Here is an 18,637-nt window from a genome sequence, read left to right as displayed (position 1 = left end):
GTTATAATCCCATTTGGGAATGGGTTTTCTTTCATATGTTAATAATGCAATATTACTGTAAGGTGTATCTTAAGTCATGGAACCTTGGAGGTAAAGTGGTTAAGGCCAATTGAAAGGTCAACAGTGTGAACCCACCAGCTGTTCCACGGGAGAAAGACACAGCAGTCCGCTGCTGTAAGGATTGTTGTTGTTGTTGTGTGCCGTGGAGTCGGTTCCGACTCATAGTGACCCTGTACAGGGTTTCCGAGGGTGTAAATCTTTACGGGAGTAGAAAGCCTCATCTTTCTCCTGTGGAGCGGCTGGTAGTTTCGAACTGCTGACCTTAAGGTTCGCAGCCCGATTTGTAACCACTATGCTACCAGAGCTCCTGACCATGAAATTAGCAGCCCAATTCATAACCACTACGCTACCAGAGCTGTAAGGATTACAGCCCTAGAAACCTGATGGGGCAGTTCTACTCTGTCCTGAAGAGTAGCTATGAATCCGAATCAACTCTATGGCAATGGGTTTGGGAATTCCATAGAAACTGAATCAGTTCATCAAGTTTCAAGTAAAGGATAAATAAAAACATAAAATAGTGTAGGAATAAAACTCCAAATACCAAGTATATCAATACAATATGACTGCATTCCAATTATCTGTAAAAAGTGCTTATAACTCGAGTGGGATCTTAAAAGCTCATAAGCAACCATCTAATTATTGATCTCTTTTTGTCCAGAGTAAAGAAGTGATGCTAATTGAAGATGTTTCGAAACAGTTAATCCAATGGTCTAATGGACTTTGTGAACATCAGTCTCCATGATCCTGATACCAGAGGAACTAGATGATGTCTGGCTACCCTACCACCTGCTCTGAAAAGGATCACATTAGAAGGTCCTGGACAGAGTGAGAGAAAAATATGGAACACAATTCAAAACCATAAAAAAGATCAGATAGAGACTGGCAGAACCCCAAGACATGGCCCTTGATCACCTTTTAGGTCTGTAACTGAACTCACCCCCTGTGGCTCAATTTCCAACCAAGCTATAGATAGGCACATGGGGGGGGTAAAGACACTAGTGGGATATGCACACCATAGAATGATAATCCATTATAAAACAAAAGGGCAGCATTTATCTAAGAACAAAGTTCAGAAGGGTTGGGAAAGGAGGAGGAATGGAAACAGGAAACATGGGGAAGAAGTAGAATAAGTGATGGTACATGGAGGGATTGCAATCACTGAGATGAAACTAAGTGTATGGTTTGTCAGTGATCTGCTCTGTAAAACCGTCACTAAATTAACAATCAAGTTTTAAAAAACAAACAACCCTTCTAAGACTGAAACTCAAAGGGAACACATGAGCAGGCATGTAAGCTTGCTTAGGATCATATTGGTCTACTGGTGGGTGGAAATGCAGCAATGAAGAAATGAGCTGAGTTCAACTATGTTCCTTCCATAGACTCCTGTTGACCTGGAGATAAGGGAGAGAAGAAGAAGGGCTGGTCCAAAGTGTGGTGAAACCTGGGGACACCTGAGCCCATGGACAAGGACATAGCCACAGAGGGCCAGAGCTGGGTGTCAAGCATCCAGCTAATATGGAGAGGAGGCACACAAGAACACCCAAAGTTGCTGATAGTACCCACTTAACCTAGCCTCTATGGCTTGATAATCAGAACTCAACTTGTTGTTATTATTGTTAGGTGCCACAGAGTTGGTACCGACTCACAGTAACCCTATGTACAGCAGAACAAAACACTGTCTGGTCCTGGGCCAACCTCACAATTGTTGCCACACTTGAGCCCACTGTGCAATGCAGATGATACAACCTTGCTTGCTGGAAGGAAAGAGAACTCAAGATACTTACTGATGAAGATCAAAGACTACAGCCTTCAGTATGGAAACTTAAAATCCTTATACTGGACCAATAAATAATATCATGATAAATGGAGAAAAGAATGAAGTGTCCGAAGACTTCATTTTCTTAGATCTGCAATCAACACTCATGGAAGTAGCACTCAAGAAATTTAATGATGTATTATTGCATTAGGAAAATCTGCTGCACAAGACCTCTTCAAAGTGCTCAAGAGCAAGAGAGATCAGTTTGAGGACTAAGGTATATCTGACCTAGTCCTGGTATCTTCACTAGGCTCATAGGAATGTGAAAGTTTAACAGTGAATAAGGAAGACAGGAAAGAATTGATGCCATGTATCTATCTGCAGTGGACACTATTCAAGGCAGGTCAAGTGAGCTCTTGTTTCTATTAAGGCAAAATTTTGACTTAAGATTGGAGACAGGCTTCAGAGGATGACCTTTAGAGACTCTTCAGTGGAGTGTGAAGGAGACGTTCACATATTGTTGGTCAGAAGTGCAGTACCAAACCTCTGAAAGACTCCAGTTTAGCCCCATAATTGAAAAAAATGTATCTGTGTATCATCCCCAATGCCATTTTAGAAATGTTTCTGTTTATATTTTTGGTGCCCTATCAATAATTTCTGTCCTTCTGATGTTCTGTTTACAGAAGAGAACAGACAGTCCAGTCAGAAAATCAATCTAGGGTTAAGATTTCTGCCTTCTCAGTAGTTTCTTAGGAAGAGACACCTTCAACTAGACTTCAGCTAATCTTCGGAGATACAGTTCAGCATATCATTGCAAGGAGAGAAAAGATCCAGTGGGTTAAAGTTTACCTCATGATGTATGTCTGTAGTTAACCATGGAGTCCTGGTATGGCACTATAGGATAAGAACTGAACTGCTAGCTGCAATTCGTGGTTCAAACCCATCAGTCGCTCCTTGGAAATCCTGTACAAGGTCGCTGTGAGTTGGAACAGACTTGATGGCACATAACAACAACAACTGGTCAGTCAGACTCTGGTGCAGCACTGTAGGATGAGCATTGGACTATTAACTGTGCTATCCACAAGATAGGCCATTCAAACCCACCAGTTACTCTTGGAAACCTTGCAGTAGTTGCTATGAGTCACAAGGGACTCTCGATGGCACACAACATTGTTCAGTCATGGCTTTATTCTCATTTATCTCAAATGTTTTTTGTTGTGTGCTGTCGAGTTGAGACTCACAGAGACTCTATAGGACAGAGTAGAATTGCCCCATAGGGCTTTCTAGACTGTAATCTTCACAGGAGGAGATGACCAGGTCTTTCCGCCCTTGGAGAAAAGCTGCTACTGCATTCAAACCACCTTCCTTTTGGTCCTAAGTCGAGCTTTTAACCATTGAGCCACAGAATTCCTTTCGTAAAATTACTACCCTCTAGGAATCCGAGCCCTGGTGGTGCAGTGGGCTATGTCTTGGACTGCTAATTAATTAAAAGGTCAGTGGTTCAAACCCACCAGTGGCTCTGAGGGAGAAAGATGAAACTATTTGCTTCCGTAAAGATTTTGTCTCAGAAACCCTAAGGAGCAGTTCTACTCTGTGCGATGGGGTGCTATGAGTCAGTGTTGACCTGATGGCAGTGGATTGAGGGTTAGGAGTTGGAACCAACTCGGAAGCGAATGGTTTTATGGTATCTCTTCACTGCTATGCTTTTCAAGAGAGCTCTACATGGAACCACTTCCATTTTCTCACTCTCTTTAGGCCTCAACCAAATGTAGTCTGGCTTTCAAGCTCCTTTTGAAACTACTTTTGAAGGTCACAAATGACCCTAATGGTTACAGCCAGTGGCTTTTCCTCAGTGCCAATGTTGTGTAATATCTCTGTAGGACCACCCCCTTATTTAAAAAAAAATGTTTTTTAATGTTTTATTGTGAATTATGTGATAGTTTACATGGGAGAACATTAGTTTTACATTCTTCCTATCGTATATTATTTCATTGCCATGGTTACAATCCCCTTCATGCATCATCAAACAACCAAAGGGTACACCCCACAAGCCTGCCCCCTGGTCATCAGCACACAGCCCCTCTTCTCTCTGGGTATAAAGTGTCCAGCTGCTCCATCACTCCACGTCGTCGTTTCTGCTTCCATCTCAGGCATCACTGCTTCTCTGGGTAGGGACCTCCACTCCTAGACTGAAACATTAATCACTCCCCTCCTTGCTATAAAATGTCTACCTTTACATTTCCAACCCTCACAATCAGTCCTGATAATTATTCACTATTGTATCACAAGAGACCTATCTGCATTTCATTTCATCAGCCCTGCCCAGACAGATTGGATACTACTCAGTGGAGATTCTATCTTCCTCCACGTCCTCTGGATCTAGGTTCTGTCTTGAAAGCTTGTAAGCCAGTCACTTCTTGCCTTTGTAGCTCCCCCCTCCCCCATAATTTTGGGTAGCCAATGTCCAAGTTGCCCATTCCTGTCTACTCTGTGTATGGAGGGCCACACCCTTATTTTTGAAACTCTTCTCACTTGTATTTTTCAACACCAACGCCTCCTGATTCTCACTCAAGCCTGAGCCATAGAAACATTAATAAAAAGTTAATACTGAGTATCACGCATTTTTCGTGTACTTTCCCATTTAATTCTCATTTGTATGAGGAAAATATCGTTCTCACCTTATAGGTAAGAAAACTGAAACGTAAAGAAGTGGAGTGATTTGCACAGTCAGTATGTAGCCCTTGAATCCAAGGCTTTAAGAGCAGACAGCCCATGACATTAACTACTGTGAAGTGTCCTGCGGAGTTGGATGGGTTGGATCTCTTGAGGTTAGCAGATTGCTTTACTTTACACATGAACATGAAGCTCATAAAGGTGAAGTGATTTGTTGAGTCTTTTGTCTGTCAGTGTTTCATCACTGAAATTTGAGGAATTAGGGTAAGAGGGTGAAGGGTTGTCATTTGGAATGCGTGGAGAGCCACCCAATCTCCTCCTTTACTTACTAACTCCTCTGCTTTCACCGACCTTTTTTTTTAATTTCTTACTATTTTTACTTGGAAACATGATGGAATAATGTGCTAGGTACAGGTACACATGGAAAAATAAGACCTGATTATAGTTGCTAGTGAAGACAATCTAACCAGAAAGCTTTGAGCTTTGTCAGATGACACAGAAGCTGAAGTTGAGTGTGGCATGCTGCAAGGCTGGAAGGAATTAATACTCTTCTCCTTCTTCCTCATTCTCTCCTTCAACAGAATCCACACCAACCTCCCCATACTCCTTTTCAAGGGCAACCATGTCCTCACGGGCCTCAGAAAACTCTCTTTCCTCCATCCCCTCACCCACATACCAGTGACCAAGGACAAGCTTGGCATACATTGGGTCAAACTTGTGTTCTAGGTGAGCCCAGGCCTCAGCGATGGCTGTTGTGTTGCTCAGCATGTACATAGCTCACTGTACCTTGGCCAAGTCTCCACCAGGTACCACAGTGGCAGGTTGGTAATTAATGCCTATCTTGAAGGCAGTGGGGTACTAATCCACAAACTAGATGCTGCATTTGGTCTTGATGGTGGCAATGGCAGCATCAACATTTTTGGGAACCATTTCACCATGGTACAATAGGCAGCAAGTCATGTATTTACCATGACAAGGGTCACATTTCACCATCTGGTTGGCTGGCTCAAAGCAAGCATTGGTAATCTCTGTTACAGAAAGCTGTTCAAGGTAAGCTTTCTCAGCTGGGAATGACAGGGGCATATGTGGCCAGAGGAAAGTGGATGCGAGGATAGGGCACTAGGTGGGTCTGGAATTGTGTCAGAGCACTAGGTTGTCTGGAATTCAGGGCAGCATCAAATCTGAGAGAAGCAGTGCTAGAGGACATAACCTGACCAATAAGGCAGTTAAGGTTTGTATAAATTGGGTGCGCAGTATCGAGATTTCTGTGACAGATGTCATAGATGGCTTCATTGTCTTCCATGAAGGCAGTCTGCGTGCTCCAGGGTGGTGTGGGTGGTGATAATGAGTTGTAGGGTTCACCTACAGCTGTGGAAACTTGGGGAGCTGGGGAAATGGAGAACTCTAGTTTGGATTTTTTGCCATGATCAACAGAGAGGCATTTCCATCAGCAGGGATGTGAACCCAGAATTGGTCCGCCCACCAAAGCTGTGGAAAACCAAGAAGCCCTGGAGACCTGTGCACTGGTCAGCCAGCTTGCAAATTATGCCCAAGATGAGATAAGCGATCTCCTTGCTGATGGTATAGTGCCCACAGGCATAGTTATTGGCAGCATCTTCTTTGCCTGTGATGACCTGCTCAGGGTGGAAGAACTGGCAGTAGGTGCCACTGCAAACGTCATCAATAACTGTGGGTTCCAGGTCTACAAACACTGCTCTAGGCATATGCCTGCCAGCTCCTGTTTCACAGAAAAAGGTGTTGAAGGAGTCAAGTCCTCCTCCAATGGTCTTGTCACTTGGCATTTGACCGTTGGTCTGGATGTCATGTTCCAGACATTAGAGTTCCCAACAGGCTTTGTCAATTTGGACACCAATTTGATCGATGTGGATGGAGATGCCGGTTAAGAGTTGGAGGAGGAGGCAATAAGAGCAGACACTGGTCAGACAAACTAAGAGTGGAGGTAAGTAACACATTCTCACCTACTTCTTAAATGTTGGAATTATTCATGGCTTTGTCCTTCGTCCTTTTCTACCTCTTCACACACTCTCTAGCTGCTTCCATGGCAGCCTCCCTTCATTTATCCAATCCCATGCTGGGTGATTCTGGGGGACCTTAGAACCACTATATGTTAAAAGGAACTAATCTTTCTCTGCATTCCATCAGGAAGTTTTCTTAGCATTCCTATTTTTTGTTAATGGTCCTGTCACTCATTTTCCCTCACACACTTTCCATATCCAATCACCTACAGATTCTTGTGGCTTTATTTCCTTAGTGTAGGGTCATTCCTAGTTAGTTGTCCTTTCCTTCCTTTTCCTTCCTATTCTCACTGCTGCCATCTGCTACTACCATTGTAATACTTTTTTTTTTTTTAAATAAATGTTTTTTTGTATATTGAGTGATATTTTACATGGGGAAACATTAGTTTTACATTCATTCTATCATACATCGTTTCATTGCCTTAGTTACCATCCCGTCCATGCATCAACCCCCAGCGAAAGGGTATACCTTGCATGCCCCACACCCCACTGTCCTCAGCACACAGCCCCTTTCCCTCTCTGGGTCTCAACTCCTCAGGCACTCCATCTCTTCACGTCATTCTCTCTGTCTCCATCTCAGGCCTCACTGCTTCTCTGGGTGGGGTCCCGCTCTCCGCTCTTCTCCATTGATGGTCCCAGGGCCCTCTGCTCCTAGACTGAAAGGTTAGTCACTCCCCTCTTTGCTATAAAATATGCACCTTTATGCTTCAGTCCTCACAATCAGTCCTGGTAACAATTTTCACCATTGCATCACATGAGACCCTTCTGCATTTCTTTTCATCAGCCCTTCCTAGACAGTTTGGGTACTATTCATTGGAGACTCCACTATCCTCCCTGCCCTGTGGATCTAGGTTCCCTCTTGAAAGCTTGTAAGCCAGTCACTTCTTACCTTTGTATCCCTCCCCCCATTTTGGGTGTCCAATGTTCAAGTTGCCCAACCCTTCCCACTCTTTGTGTGGAGGGGATGGGAATAATTCTTGTAGCCGGTAATTGTTTCCTCTTTTGAGCCACTGCATTGTCATACCTTTTTATCATTGTAGGGCCATAGGCTAAGCACTTGACCTTAAGGTCAGTTTGAACTGCAAGGTGGGTGGATCAAACTTACCAGCTGCTCCTTGGAAACCCAATACAGGTTCCATATGAGTTGGAAACAACTTGAGGGAACTCATTAACCAATCATCTATATCAAAAAAACCACTGCTGTTGAGTTGTCTTCGACTCAGAGTGACCCTATGGTGACTTTGTACCATTTCTATACAATACTTATACATCAAGGGAAAGTAGACAGTGTCTGGGAAAGAGTGTTAACCCCATAGTACTCAGTCAATGAGGAAATGGGGAAGGGACTAGCTTGACCTAGTAGAATAAAATGCTTTGTAAAATAGGCGTGGGGTCTGTCCATGTCTTCTGGATTGGGCGCCAGATTTTGCAAAATAGAATAAAAAAGCTCACTCTTGCTAAAATGAGTAGATTGGATTTCTTGATCATTTGTTGGTAAGCACTCGTGATAACTCATTGGTCACTTCATAACCAAGAGGGATCACGGCAGTACTTGGGGTATCAACAAGGTTTCTCACAATACCACACACAAACCAAGTGGATTCCACCTCAAAGGGACCCTGTAGGGCAGATTAGAACTACCCCATAGGGTTTCCAAGGCTTTCATCTTAGGGAGACACATTGGTGGGTTTGAACCACGGATCTTTCAGTTAGCAGTTCAGTGTTTAGCCACTGCAGGCACCATCAGGGTTTTTAAAGCCAATCATAGCAGGGCCTAACTCTTTACTACCGGGTTGTTGTTATGTGCCGAGTCGGTTCCAACTCATAGTCGACCCTGTGGGTTTCCGTAGAGAGGCTGGTGAGCTTGAACCATCAACTTTGCGGTATAAACCGACCTAAACCCTCAGCGCCACACCAGGACTCCCACCCCGGTGTTAAAAGAGTCCGGAAAATCTGTAGGACAGCGCCTGGCGTGCGTAGAAAACAGGGGCAAGGTAGGTGAGGGGCAAGCTGATTTCTGTGAGAGAGGCCTGTAATAATAAAAACCGTTATGGTCTCTCGCTCTTTTGCCTGAAGTCCAGGTCTGGGTCCCTGATTGCAGCCCTCGTTTGCTGTCTTCAAATGCGGTCCAGGCCGGTCTCGCCTTCATTTTCCTACCTCCCGGGGGCCGCTCTCCCTTCTAGTCGTTGTTCCCGCCTCTGCGCTCCGGACAGAGGAGGGGCGTCTCTTCGGGCGGCCAGCTCCAGGATCCGCCCCCCGCGCCAGTTGCCAGGGAGCGGTTGCCATAGAGCTGAGCAGTTGTCCGCGTGCGCAGGCGGAAGTCCCGGATTGAGGCGCCGCCATTTTTGCTGCCCGGACGCGGAGCGAGAGGCTGAGAGAGTCGGAGACGCTATCCGCTTCCATCCGTCGCGCAGACCCTGCTTGAGTCACCGCCGCTATGGATGATCGGGAGGATCTGGTGTACCAGGCGAAGCTGGCCGAGCAGGCTGAGCGATACGACGGTGAGTTGGGGGGGCAACGGGGGGCTGGAATTCTCGGACCCTCTGCTGCCGCCCACAGAGGCCGGGAGGAGACAAAATGGCGGCATCATCTCCAAGCCTGACCTGGGGACGTGGATTCGGGAATCAGGAAATGGCCTGTGGGCTCCTGGAGCTGTGGGAGGCTCCAGGCTCAGGAATTTGACCCCTTGGGCGTCTTCTGTTGTAGCCACTTGTGGACCCGGAGGCCGTAACGATAGGGTGGAGGAGTTGGTTGTAAAATGGCGGCTGGGGGAGGGCGAGTCCCGGGGAGGAGATGGCGGGTGCAGTCGCGGACAAGCAATCCCCTAGGGGAGCGTCTGGGATAGTCTTGGGATGTGAAACAATTGGGTGGGGTGACGGGGGAGGAAGCACCCGCCACCTGGGGGAGAGTGGAGACTGGCAGCTGTAGCGCGGGCGCCTTTCAGGGAAATATGGCGGGTGGGGGCGGTGGCTTTTCCCCGGAGGCCCTGTGTGGGGCGGCGGCCGTGGAGTCTCACAAAGGAGAGCCCTAAGCGAGCGGAGGGTTTCCTTGGGCTGGTGGTGGTGGGCAGCCCTGGGGGAAGGAAGAAGAGAAACGGGAATCATTACTGCTCATCTTGGGGTGGAGGCCAGCTGAGAGGCTGCGATCGGATTCCCTTCCCGTCGGGCGGCACACCTTGGAGTGAGGGTTTTTGGGCTTCACGTTCTGCCTCGCCTGCTTGGCCTGGGGAGGTCCGGAAAAATCGCACTCTTTTCTTCAGCCTTATTCCAGAGAGCTCGAAGTTCCGCTTACCTTTTATTGGCTTGAGAAATCTTGGGTTCTGGTGGATAGAACATTAAACCGGGAGGCACGGATGGAGAGCATGACTTAGTTTTAGCCTTTCCAATCCCCGTGCCTCAGTTTACCAGGGGCATCCTGGTTTACGTTCACGGTTAGGACAAATGGAAAGACCTTCCGTTGAAGAATAAAGTTCTTTGAAATGTATACTAGCTTGGAATTTGTGCTTTACTTCATTGGAAATATTAACATGTTTACTCATCAGAGGCTTAGGGTTTTGAATTATTGAACGTAGTGAATCCCAGAGTATTCGATTTCTTTTTGTACATGTAAATTAAATGGTTTAATGCACAGATTTGAACAGTTACACTTCTGTTTATTGCGCCTTCTCCCTGAAGGTTGTTCTTTAATGATTTTTTCAGAACTTTATCAAAATGGCCATTGTGTCTTTTCTAGTTAGTCCCAGGCAGTAGTCTCCTTTTCATCTTAACCCTTTTTCCACCTCTCCGAAACATACAACCACACATCACGTTCTGGATTTAGGTACTTAATAAACGCACCGTTAGGAAGGAAACGTGGTTTTGTGCAGGTAGATTGTATTTAATGCTTTTTTTTTTTCTTTGAGGGAGGGGTGTAGTTGCATGAGACATGGTTGTAATCAAATGCCATGAGTCTTGAATTTATTATCTTGCCTAAGCTACTTATTTTTCAAAATACAATGTTGGTCTCTTCACTTTCCTGAATAGCTCCAAGGCTAGTCTCCTTGTATCATTAGAAATTAAGATGAAGGGATTTAAAATTTAGGGGAGAAGGCCTTTAGAACACATTTAGGAGAGACATGGGACTAAATTTCTAATTGTAATTCTTTAAATTGCTATTTGTATAGAAGAAGGTTCCTGTTGGAAGGGGGAGGGTAATAAGATGGGGAAGTACAGCTCAAGGTCAGATTTGTCTTTAATTTGATGTTTAAAACTCAAACAAATGTGGGTATACTTGTAATGGAAATTATTTTTTTCTCCCCCACTTCCTGTTCCACATTGATTCCCTTCTTCCTCTGCCAGTGCCCTTGGGAGGAAATTTTAAATAGTATTTGAATTTTTTCTGTTCTGTATGGATTTAGGCTCTGAGTACACTTGGTGTGATAACAAAGAAGGATGTTGGAGGAAAGTTTTTTATTTGAACTTGTTTTTAAAAATGATGTGTTAACTAATGATTGTAGCTTTCAAACAAATAATCAGTTCGTTGTTGTCAAGTAGGTTCTGGATCATAGAGACCCACCCTGTATAGGGTTTCCAAGGAGCAGTTGGTGGATTTTGAACTGCTGACCTTGTGATTTGCATTCCAGTGCTGACCCCCAGCCCCACACCAGAAGTCCATGTCAGTTTAGTGCTAGTCATATTTTGTGGGTGATTGCTGAGGATTTTTAAGCAAGGTCTTTTATTCAGTAGAAACTTTTTGATAGGGCCACATTATTACATTGTTCAAATGATAGGTTTCCCTTTCATAATCTAAGTGGGGAGGGAAATGGGAACTCTAAGGTGAAGGAACTCCTTTGAGAGTTCCTGTGACAGTTGGAAAGGAAGAGGAGGAGGAAAACTGTCAACAAGAATAAGCCTCTACATCTGTCCACAGATGGATGTTTTTGGTTGCTGTGACATTCATTCCTCCATGTGAAGAAAGGATTGAGCATAGGGCTTTTTTTGTCTTTAGAAGAGCTTCTGGATGGGTTAGAACCACCAGCTTTTCAGTTGAGTGTGCAACCATTTCTGCCATCCAGGGACTCCTACAGATGTATAGGTTTCATTTATAGAGTGCAATCAATTCAATTTTGGTTTTGGTGGGAAAAAAAATCTCATCCTGGTCACCAAACCATGCTGCTAGGTATGGGGAGTAGAAAATAATGAAGGTACATTTGAAGGATTTATTTTTGGGTACTTGAGATATGGATGTTAGTTTGCCAACAATTCTGACTTATCTCCTTGGTTTGCAGTGTTTTGTATGTTGTTTGAATATACAGGAAAAAACGTCTTTGTAGCCTTATTTAACTCTGTCCTGGGAGATTGGAGTCAGTTCATATGAATTTTTAAGTGACGCTAGAGAAAGGGCTAAGCTTCTTACATTATAGGAAAAGGATAATTTTGATTGCAGACAGAAAGTTATGAAACTAGAGGTCAAGATTGTTCACCCTAAAGATTAAACGCAGCATACCATCACTTTAACACAAGTCAGTAGTCTAAGGAATACCTAAAGGCCTGGCTGTCTGCTTCTGTTAAGATTATAGCTAAGAAAGTGGAGTAGAGTCGTGATGTGGCACTTTATTTAGGATGAATGTTGTTGTTGTTAAGTGCCATCGAGTCGGTTCCGACCCATAGCGACCCTGTACAGGGTTTCCAAGGGTGTAAATCTTTACGGGAGTAGAAAGCCTCATCTTTCTCCCGCGGAGCGGCTGGTAGTTTCGAACTGCTGACCTTAAGGTTCGCAGCCCGATTCGTAACCACTATGCTGCCAGAGCTCCTATATTTACTGGACTGCTAACACATAAGGTCAGCGGTTCAATGACATCTGCTCCTTGGAAACCCTATATAGGATCGCTATGAGTTGGAACTGACTCAGCAACACTTAACAGATGGGGTCACCATGAGTGGGAATCCCCTCAAATGGCAACAAACTAACAAATAGGCTTTTAAAGGCTTGGTGACCCTGTGTGTTAAGTCAGTGGATTGCAAGATTGGTTTGAACTGAAAGGTTGGCGGTTCAAGCTCATCAACTGCTGCTCAGAAACCTTATATAGGGTCGCTGTGAGTCGGAACTGACTCGATGGCACTTGGCAACAACAGCCATATTAATATTAAACAAATCTGTTAATTTTTCAACAGTCCCGAAACAAATGTTAACCTTCCATGTATATATACGATGAAAAGTGGGAAGTATTGAGAAAAATAAGTATTTTTCCCATTAGGGGTAAAGCAAAAGGGCATGCATAAATTATATTTGGGCTTGTTTGGGAACTTGGTGGTTTTGTTACTCTGGAGAGTGGGGTAAAACTTTGATGGTCACTTGGTTTCACTGGATGCATAAATGCATGGATTCCAGAAATTCATGTTCTGTGACTAGTTGAGAACTGTCTTTTTAAGATACCAGAACCTCATCTCTAGTTTATTCTAATAGGAAATGGTGGAGACATGTTTTGAATTAACTCCTTAACACATGTCTTGTTAGGGGAACATGGATAGTAGTAGATTAACTTTAGTAATGCATTTAAAGGAGTCCTTGTGAGACTCCATAGGATAAGCACCTAAAGGTGGGTTTGTACTGAAAATTCTGTGGTTCAAACTCACCAGAAACGGTCCCTGAGTTGGAACCTACTTGACAGCACTTAACAACAACAATGAATTTAAAGTTAGTAAGAATAAATGCCAATATGATTGATTCAGTGCCATTAAGTCGATTACAACTCATATGTCCTTGTATAGAGTTTCTGAGGAGTCACTGAATTGCCAACCTTAAGGTTAACCTTAAGGTTAGCAGTCTTGGGCTTACCTGTCATACAGTTCCACACCAGGACTCCAAGTACACAAAATTGGGTAATGAAACTTAAAAAAACTTCTACAGGTAGCTTTTAGTGTGGGCATTAAATCATGTTCTTTTGTGTATACTTTTTGCACAGTATTATGCATTTAATTCTATTCTTTTGGCTTAATATAATTACAAAATACAGTGACATCACTACAGTTGATAATATTGTTTAAATTCTTATTATTTGTGAATGTTCTTTGGCACCTTTTATACCTATGTGTGGCACAGGTCTCGTTATGAACTCTTGATGGGGGAGGAACACTTAAGACACATAATTAAACTGAGAAAATTTTGGATCCTACAAGCAAGCACAAATGAAAGTGTGTAAACCAGTTGACTTTTCATGTTTGCAGTTTGGTCAATGGAATATAAAATACATTTAAATTTCCTTATGTGGCATGTTGTTAAGTGCTGATCCTACCTCACCACACCGGGAGTTCTTAATATAGTATATTGTTGTTGTTAAAAGTGCTGTTGAGTTGATTCTGAGCCATAGAGTTTCCTAGGAGTGACTGAGCTTGAACCCCCGACCTTGTAGTTCAAACTGAGTTTGCAGTCCAGTGCTTTAACCACAGCGCCATCTAGGACTCCATAATATGAAGTGGTGGTGGTGGTGGTGGTGGTGATGATGGTGATGATGATGTTCCGTGGAGTTGGTTCTGACTCATAGCAACCCTGTATGGGGTTTCTGAGGCTGCAGATCTTTACTGGAGCAGAATGACTGGTAGTTTTGAACTGCTGACAATGAGGTTAGCAGTCCGACTCAACCACTATGCTACCAGAGCTGCTTTGAATGTGGCATGTTGTTAATAAAATTTCAGTTCAGTTCAGTAAAGTTATCTAACTTTACAAATGAATTTTAAGTACTGAGAAAGTATGACTTAAGGTCTGTAAGTAGACTACAGGAATTTTCTGCCTTATATCTCAGAAAACTATGAGTGTATATTATACAAATACTAATGTCTGGGGAGCTCTGGTAGCTTAGTGGTTGTGAATAGGGCTGCTAACCTCAAGGTTGGCAGTTTGAAACTACCAGCTGTTTCATGGGAGAAAAATGAGGCTTTCTGCTCTCGTAAAGATTTGTAGCCTTGGAAACCCTGTGCAGGGTCACTATGAGTTGGAACTGACTCCATGGTACTTAACAACAACTATATATACATACACATACACACATATACATATATGTGTGTGTGTATGTATGTGTATATGTATACACACATACACACACAAATGCTAAGGCACTGGGATAAAGCTCTGTACTGCAAGGTCTGTGTGAACTACAAGGTTGCGGTTCAAACTCTCCTTGGAAACCCTTTACAGGGTCACTGAGTTGGGACTTAACGTAGAATCAGCACTGGACTGTGAACCGCAAAGTTGGCAGTTCAAACCCACCAGCTGCTACTCAGAAGCCCTATACAAGGTCACAACCAGTCGAAACTATGAGTCTGAACTGACTCATTGGCATTTAACCACATTGAGCAGCTTTAAGTGTAGGCTAAAGGTTAAGTTAAAATTTGTTTGTTATGTAATGTCATTCATATAGTGCTTCACAGTTCACTTTCACGTACATTTTCACTTCCTGTAACAACCTCATGTGGCATTACAGGATAATTTAGTGGACTGCAAGGTCAGTTTTAGCCACAAGTCGGCAGTTCAAACCCATCAGCTGCTCCATGGAAACCCTATGCAGGGTTTCTACAAGTTGGAACTTACTCAATAGCACTTAACATAACAGTATTGAAATAGATAGTGTTACTTTCATTTTATGGTTCAGAAAAGGGAATTTGAGATGATTTAGTGATTTCCCCATATGCTCTCTGAGATCACGTGGTTAGTTGGTTAGTAAATGACTTTCTCCTTACCATTAGAACTTTACTTTCTCCTCAGCTGCTCACAACAGACCTTTGTGTAGGTGGTACCTTCTGGAAGTGGGGTGGGAGTTATGCTAGTTTCTTTTAGCAATGATTTCAAGTAATAGGAATTTCGAAAAATGGAATTAAAGTATGGACTTTAACCCATGAACTTACTGAAGTACCCTTCTATGTCTTTTCTAAAGAAACTTGGTTCCTTGTTTCAAAAATGTAAGATCCTAATTTAAGGTACAGTGAATACTGTTAGAATGAAGGCTTTAGATAATCTCAGAATATGTATTTACATATAGGTTCCAAGACTTACTTTATTTTAAAGACTAGTTTATCACATTGTGTGCATTGGATATAGCTAATGCCATGCATTTCTGTAAAGTACTTTTTGAGGCCTTCCTCTGCCCCTCCTTTTTGTCTTAAATGGGTAGTCACAAAACTTTAAGGAGGGGAAAGATTTGCAAATGATTAACAAATGTTGTTCCAAGTAGTAACCTAGATAGCACTAACTAGAATCTGTTAAGGGATAATGAGGCTCAGCAATTTAAAAAAAAAACGTTACTTTTACTGTTTGCAAAGCGATCAGTTAATAGTTGACAAAGTTAGTTGAATGCTGATATAGGCAGACCCCCAGTTATGTACAACCTGTAGTTACCAACCAATCTCCATAAGCATATTATATTAAAAATTTTGAGGTGTATACAATGGTTCAGAATAATATGCAGATGCTACTTTGTGACAGTGCATCAAAACGTTGTTGTTATTGTTATATTAAAGATATTTTAGTGTATTTGGAAGTGTTTAAAATTTTAATTTAATGTGTAGAAACGTACATTATGTACTAAATGGACATTTGACTGAAGTGAGATATGAACTTGACAACACAAAGTCAACTTAGAGACAGATTTGGTAATGGGACTAGTTTGTAATGGGGCTGGGAGGGGGGAGACACGGACTGCTCGTATATCCAAGTAGACAAATTGGATTGGCATTGTAGGATAAAGCCCTTGATCTCAAGGTTGGTGGTTCAAACCCACCTGCTACTCAAGGCACTCAACAACAGCAACTATTTGATTTGAGTTCATAAATGAAATATTCAAGCTAGTCATGTTTCTAGGAACAATTTCAGAAGCTCTTTAAAAAGTCACTATAGTAATTTATCACCTAAATCAGGACACTTTGAAAGGAAGAAGTATCTGGGACAAACAAACAAAACCCATGGTCAGTCTAGTTAATTGTGACCCTTAGCTGTCCTGAATAGGGTTTCTGAGACTGGTTCTTCCAAAGAGTTGCTCCCCTGGGTTTCAACTGCTGACCTTCTGGGTAATAGTCCAGTGCTAATTTTCCTAGATGGCAAATTACCCTATGATTATCATAATTAAGATCATTTGCTACTGCTAGTTTTTGCTTTTGGATTATTTGAAAGTTTCTTAAACTTTGTTAATTCTCTACCACTGAGAGAGTCCCCAGAAGATTTTCTTATTATTTTTTTTAAAATCGAAGCTAACATTTCTCAAAGACAAAGTATTTTCCCCCTCTCCAACAATAGGGAGGAGTCCTGGTGTGATGCTGTAGGATAAGCACTGGACTTTGGGTGGGTTTGAACTGCACGGTTCGTGGTTCAAACTCAATAGCCGCTCCTTGGAAACCCTATACAAGGTCTCTCTATGAGTTGGGAACAACGCTTAAGAACAACAAAATAAGAATAGGGAACTTGAAAAGTGAAGACTCTGGTGGTTGCTGAAAATAGAGCTTGTTGGAATTCCAGCTAGAAATTCTGTACTGATAGTGTCAAAGCCAAGTATGTTGATTTTGTTATGTGTGTGTCTACTTTTGAACTACTTCTGTGTTTAGATAAGTAATACGTTTAGTATTGGCAACAGGGTCCTGAGTTCAGAAATTTTTCGCTCCCATACACTTCTTAAAATGTCTCTCACCTTCACATTGTTATGACCATTTTGTTTAGAACACCGAATTCTGCATGTTAGAAAAAATTGGCCATGATCCTTGTTTAGCTTTTCTGAAATTTAATCTTGAATTTATTACTATTTCAAAAATCTTTCATAATAGCTTAAGTTTTTTTCTTCACATTATCTAAAAGTCAGAGGTGACCCTATCAATCAGACACTTGTGATAATATTTTATACTTTGTTATATGTATTCCAGTAGGTAGTTTTGGACTAATAGTTTTACCACTTTGAGCTTTAGAATAAAGATTCATAGTGTCTGCTTTAGGGACTAATTTATAGAGTTTGTTAGATAGTGAAGAGTTTTGCAAATTATAAAAGTTATATTTGTCAGGTAGTACTTTTTATTGTGAAAACTGTACTGGATGAAGTAAAAGGTCAAATGTCTTTGCTGCTGATCTCTACTTGGGTCATATTAAGAGAAGAAAACCTATCTTTGTGAGTTATTCTTAGCAAGTGCATTTCTAAGGACTTAGTTCAACTAAGCATTTGCAAAACGATAAAAATTCTCAAAATAAAATTATTAATCTTAGCATATCTAAAATATTTTTGCGTACTCAGAAAGTGAAAGTTGGTCACACTGCTTATTCCTAAGCAATATAACCTATACTTTTTTTTAAAAAAAGATTTTTATTGTGGATTGAGTGAAAGTTTACAGGGCAGATCATCAGTTTTACATTCAACAAATCAAACACCTTGTGTCATTACAATAATTATAATCCCCCCCATGTACCATCAGTTAACAATATTTCTGTCTGTTCACTTTCAGCTGTGTTTTTTAAAAGACACTCAGGCATATATAATAATTTATTTCACCAAAGGGCACATTCTGCAAGTCTTCCTTCTGGCCGCCAGCTCTCAGTCCTTCTCTTCTCATGAATCTAGAGTCCTCAGCAGCTCCCTCTTCCACGTTCCCATCTCTGGCACACGGCTTCTCTGGATAAGGTCTCGCATTCCACTTGTGCTCTTCTCCCTTGATGGTCCTAGGGTCCTTTGTTTCTGGACTGTAATTCCAGAACTTTTTGTTACAAAACTTATGCCTTTATAATTATGACAGTTGCAGTTAGTCATGGTAACAATTACTATTGAATCATAAGAATCTTATCTGCTTCTCTTTTAGCCAGACCCATCTAGACAAGATGAATACTGTTCAGTAGGGACTCTTTCTTCCCCCACACGGTATTAAACAAAACTTCCCCTTGAAACCTTGTGCCTTTATCGCCCCCTCATTTTAGGTAGCCAGTGTCTTAAGTTCCTCATCCCTATCTACCCTGTTTACGGGGAGGGGGGCAGAAGCATTGATACTTGATGTGACGACTCCTTCCCTCTCTGTTGGTATTTAGAGTTACTACCTCCATGACTATTGGTTAAGTTCATCAAATTGTAGCAATTTACCCTCATTTCTATTATCAAAAATTGTTTTTTTTTTGT

The 18,637-nt window shown here is 42.3% G+C and overlaps 1 protein-coding gene and 1 pseudogene across 1 annotated transcript in view; one reads left to right on the top strand and one right to left on the bottom strand.

Annotated features, from left to right (window-relative positions):
- Positions 1-5,029: 5,029 nt before the first annotated feature.
- LOC102832505 lies at positions 5,030-6,462 on the bottom strand (annotated as a pseudogene).
- Positions 6,463-8,810: 2,348 nt separating this feature from the next.
- YWHAE (tyrosine 3-monooxygenase/tryptophan 5-monooxygenase activation protein, epsilon) overlaps positions 8,811-18,637 on the top strand; it is a 56,761-nt gene continuing 46,934 nt past the window's right edge. Inside the window, exon 1 of the mRNA XM_006863221.1 lies at positions 8,811-9,026. Within this exon, the coding sequence (XP_006863283.1) occupies positions 8,963-9,026 (64 nt within the window). The 5' untranslated portion in view covers positions 8,811-8,962. The remainder of the gene's footprint in view (positions 9,027-18,637) is intronic.

This window comes from Chrysochloris asiatica, unplaced genomic scaffold, assembly GCF_000296735.1.
Source record: "Chrysochloris asiatica unplaced genomic scaffold, ChrAsi1.0 scaffold00054, whole genome shotgun sequence".
NCBI classification, from domain to species: Eukaryota; Metazoa; Chordata; class Mammalia; order Afrosoricida; family Chrysochloridae; genus Chrysochloris; species Chrysochloris asiatica.
Note: the sequence above shows the minus strand (reverse complement) of the source record. Positions and strands in the feature narration are given on the sequence as shown.